General features: G+C 46.1%; 1 protein-coding gene across 2 annotated transcripts in view; it reads left to right on the top strand.

Annotated features, from left to right (window-relative positions):
• The first annotated feature begins 93 nt into the window (after positions 1-93).
• GTF2A1 (general transcription factor IIA subunit 1) overlaps positions 94-4,561 on the top strand; it is a 45,380-nt gene continuing 40,912 nt past the window's right edge. The window contains exons 1-2 of one of the 2 annotated variants that reach the window (XM_044774139.2): positions 94-592; positions 4,446-4,547. In XM_044774139.2, the coding sequence (XP_044630074.1) occupies positions 563-592; positions 4,446-4,547 (132 nt within the window). In that variant the 5' untranslated portion in view covers positions 94-562. The remainder of the gene's footprint in view (positions 593-4,445; positions 4,548-4,561) is intronic. The other variant, XM_070514152.1, reaches the window with a different exon arrangement.

Genomic DNA, 4,561 nt, shown 5'->3' with positions numbered 1-4,561 from the left:
CGCCCCGGCGCGCCTGCGCACGCGGTTCTCGCGGTGTCTCGCGCTCAGCCCCGCCCACCTCTTACCCCGCCCTTTCCGCCCCTCCCTCCCCCTCCGCCCTGTCTCTCGGCGGCAGCGGCGGCGGCGGCGGCTCGCGCAGCTCGTTGGCTCACTATATAAAGGGGAGAAGCGGGCGGACCGGACGGCTGGAGCTGCAGCCGGTGGCGGCAGCGGCGGCGCGGGGAGCGGCGACCGGTGGTGGTTTCCCTCCTGGGCGCGGGGTGGGGAGCGGGCAACGCCCCCCGGACCCCTGAAGGGTCCTGGCTTTTTTTTTTTAAGGGCGATTCTCGAGGTTTTTAGCTCCGGGAGGACTGCCCCCCTCCTCCTCCTTCTCCCCTCCTCCTCCTCTCACCGCTCCCCTGCACTCCTTCAGGATCCGATTTTGTTGAAAAATTTTTCCCCATCTTGCGGTGGCTTGGGTCACCGCCCGGGTGTTTCGGTTTTTGCTTTTGCCTTTTTTTTGGTTTTGTTTTGATCTTGTTTTCTCGGGGTTGCCCCCCTCTTGTTTGTGTTGTGTGTGGAAATGGCGAACTCGGCAAATACAAACACCGTGGTAAGGACGTGGTGCGCTGGCCGGCGGGGGCTTCGTCCGGGCGGCAGCAACGGCCGGACCGGGCGGGGGCGGGGACGGCGGCGATCCCGGCCTCGACTCTCCTCAGCCGCCCGCGCGGCCGCCCCGCCGCCGCCGCTTCCCGCCTCGGGCGGAGCGGGCCGGGGCGCCGGGCGGCGGGCGCGGGGGGGCGCCGAGGGCTCGCGGCGGCGGCGGCGGGGCGGCGGGGGGGCGGGGGCGCCGGCGGGGCCTGGGGCCGCGGAGGCGGTTGGGCCGGGGCGAGCGCGCGGCCCGGCCCCAGACCCCGGCCGCCGGGCGGGAGGGCGGGAGGGGAGCCGCCGCCGCCCCCCGAGGTGGGCCCGGCCGCGCCGGCTCGAGAAGGGCTCCCCGAGCCGCCTCCCGACAAAAACCGCGTCGGGGGAATTGGGTGAATCCCCAAGACCCCCCGTGACCCACTTGGAAGGTTAATGGCTACTTCAGGGGGTCCTTGGGGGTGTTTCTGGCGGTTGTGCTTAGGGAGCCTTCACTGGGGCCATTTTATGTTTTTTTTTAAAAAGGACGAAGGTTGAAAAGCACTTATCTCGGTTCCTTCCGAATCGGTAAAATGGCGAAGGGGAAGCAAAACCCCCATCGTACCTGCGACTAGCAAAAGCACCAAAACAAACAAAAAAAAGCCTACAGTGGTCAAAGTGCCCCCGCTTTCGCCTTGAAATTTGCCTACTTGTCCCCCGTTCGTCCCTTTTTGGTTACTTGCGATCACGTAGGTTTGCAAAAAGCAGTCACATAAATAACCTTTTCAGTCACCAACGCAGTGTGCTCACTAGTCCACCCCACTCTCGTATTTTTTATTTTGACCCTAAAACACCTTTTTGCCCGGTCCCGCATGCCGCAGACCAGCCCGCGGCCGCCCGACTCCGTACCGTTGGCGACTCGGGTCGATCCATCATGGCTGCGGCCGCGTACCCAGCTTTTCAGTCCCTGAGCCTTGTGGTCCTCCTCCCTTTGGCTGCCCTGTTTATATAGAGCCATTGCCGCTCTCTAATATAGACTCTGCCAGGATGGGAAGGTGCTTTTCAGGCCTACGTCACCGCCTCTCCATTTAAACACCAGATCCGGCTTTAAATAGTGAGAGCTGCTGAGAGCGGGGCTGGGAGGTGCGTGCTCCCGAGGCGAGAGGCAGGCGCGTGCAGAGCTCAATTTATTTCTGGGTCCTTTCCTTACACTGTCATGTTCGCGCCCAAGGGGGCTGCCTTCAGAGCCCCAAGTTTTTGTTTTGGTGCCGCAGCTGGGACTTGCCGTCTTTGCTAGGGGAAAAGAGAACTGCTGTCTTTTTTAATTTTCCTGTTCTTTTTGTTTTTAAAGAGAATTTTAGCTCAGATGTCCAGTCGTTCTTGTATTAGAAGATGCGTGCGTTGTCGGGAATGAAAAAAATGGTTTCTACGTTAACTGTTAGCTGCAGAGGACTTGACTTTGGTAGTACTGTGTTCATCAAGTGTTTAGGAGATGTGTTAGAAATATAGCTCTTAATATTTCCTTATGTTTTCCCATAATAAATATCGGAGACACGAAGCTTTTCAAAGAAATAGATGAGTGCCTCGGGCTTCAACGTAGGACCTCTGTCCACAGTACATTTCTGGATAGGGGAAATGTGAGTGATGAGAGTGAGGAGGCTTATAGTGCAAACTGGGTTTTAAAAAATTGGAATTCTAGGTAGACGAGGTTTTTATTGCTTTGGATATTAGTATGATATCCAATATAGAAATTAATCCAGTGTGTTTTCCAGTATCGCTTCGGGGACTAACATTTTGAAGGGAACCTTCTAATGAATCATTAGATAATGCCACTAATGGCCTCTTAATTTACCAGTTTTTGAGTTTGAATGTGTGTTTTTTGAAAAGCAGGACAAACCTCTTAAATTACTTTCTATTTCGTAAAAGGCAAAAACTTTGGCTCAAGGAAAGTTTAGCAGTTTAAATAATAATTTGGAAATTGCGTATTTCAAATAGTGCCTGTGTACCCACTTACTTTTAAAAACATCAGGATTTTGAGCACTTTTCAACTTATGAACAGTTCTGTTAAATTATTCTTTATGTGTATAGTTCATGAAGAATAAACATTTCCCTTCTTTTAACTCTAGTGCTTATGAATCCATTAAGTCATTAAGTTTTGGGTTAATTATGGCACAAAAACAGAATCTTAAAGCAAGGTTGATTCATTAATTAGGGAGTGCCAGAAGAAAGCACATTTGTACCTGCAAATGTCTAGATCTCCAAGCAGAAGATTTTTAGGGGTGATGAAGACACCTAGTTTGCTGCAAAAATAGTTTATATCATCAATTTAAGTTTTATACCACCAATTAAAAATTACAGTGCCTCTTTGTAATCCCTTGAGGAAACATTGGTTTTAAAAACAACACTTTATAAATGTATTTTTGTAATTCAGTAGTTAAATTGCCATAGATAAGGTGATACCCTTAGGCAGATATACTTTCCTTATATATAGAATCAGAATGTTAAAATAAGGAGACAGTGTAGAGATGCACATTTTACGCATGAATAATTTAAAGTTCACAGAAGCAGATTTGGCAAAATAAGACAAGTTAGTGAGTGGAACAGCAAAGGCGAGAACCCAGATACATGAGTTATTTTTCTGGTTGTAATAGAAAAAAGAACAAATAGTTTTTAATGGTTGAGGTAAGTTTTATGGAGGAGGTCATTATTTATATTTTTGACTAGGCAAGGACACATTTTCTTAGTGGGTTCCCTTGTGATAACAGTTTTGGTGATAGAGATGCTATTGAAACATTTATTTCGTTTGAAGTTTGCCAGTGAGAGCAAATCCTTAGTTTTATTGGATAACCTGTAACTTTTACCTTAAGCAAGCTAAAACACAAATAATGACAAAGCATTAAAAGGAAAAGGCTATTAACCTTAACTCTGTGATAATGGATAGGATTTATAATGAGGCAGCTCTAATCATTCTAACATGCAAACTGTGTTTTGTCTAATGTATTAAAAATAGGATGTGGGTTGGGCAAATTGTTCTGTCTCCCACCTTTTGAAAGGTTTTTAAAAAATACTTTATACTTTTGAAGGTGTTTTCATATGTATTCTCATTTTATTCTTCTGGCAACCTTCTAGAAGCAATACCAATAATAATAGTAATAATAATAATTTAAAAAAGAAACGTTGAGGGTGTTCATGATTCTGTTCCATAGCATCATCTGGGCAGTAGTAGTAGAAGGAAAGAAATCCTGGGAAAGAGATCAGTGCGCCTCGTTCCTTTGGGACTCTGAGACCTGTTATTATGGGTATATGAACAGCTTTGTGGTATAGATTAAATGTACAGCCTGGGTAATGAAAACAGAAATTAGATAATTTTTAGATTTGAGTACTCATTAGGTTGCAGATTCCTACCAGACAAATGACTGCAGGACGTAGATTCTCTAAAGTCTAAGACTTAGTGATGAGGTTATGAGATAGAACAGGGGTCAAACCAAGCAAGGAGTAATAGGAACTAGACATAGCAACCCATAAAGCTGTTACTGGATCACATTACAACAAAGGAAATTATAACTGGAAATTGTATGGACCTTGTGTGTGTAAGGACCCTCTGCATATGAATTGCATTAAATAGTCTTAAAACTTCTATTAAAATACGCAGTCATCCAGTAATCCCTTTTAACTAAGGCAAATGTTTATTAGGATGGCCATATTTTTAAAGTTATATCTTCTAAAATAAGTTTTCTATAGTTGGGAAAATGACTGTTACATTTAATATGTTAGGAATTTGTGAAAACATGTTTTTTAATAGGTGAAAAACGATCATCTTCAACAGTCTTATTTTTCCTTTAAAGCCTAAATTATACAGATCTGTGATTGAAGATGTTATTAATGATGTGAGAGACATCTTTTTGGATGATGGAGTCGATGAACAAGTTCTGATGGAACTAAAAACTGTGAGTTTGCCTTT

Source organism: Equus asinus, chromosome 7 (assembly GCF_041296235.1).
Source record: "Equus asinus isolate D_3611 breed Donkey chromosome 7, EquAss-T2T_v2, whole genome shotgun sequence".
Classification (NCBI taxonomy): domain Eukaryota; kingdom Metazoa; phylum Chordata; class Mammalia; order Perissodactyla; family Equidae; genus Equus; species Equus asinus.
The sequence above is the reverse complement of the archived record's forward strand: the minus strand, read 5'-3'. Positions and strand labels throughout refer to the sequence as shown.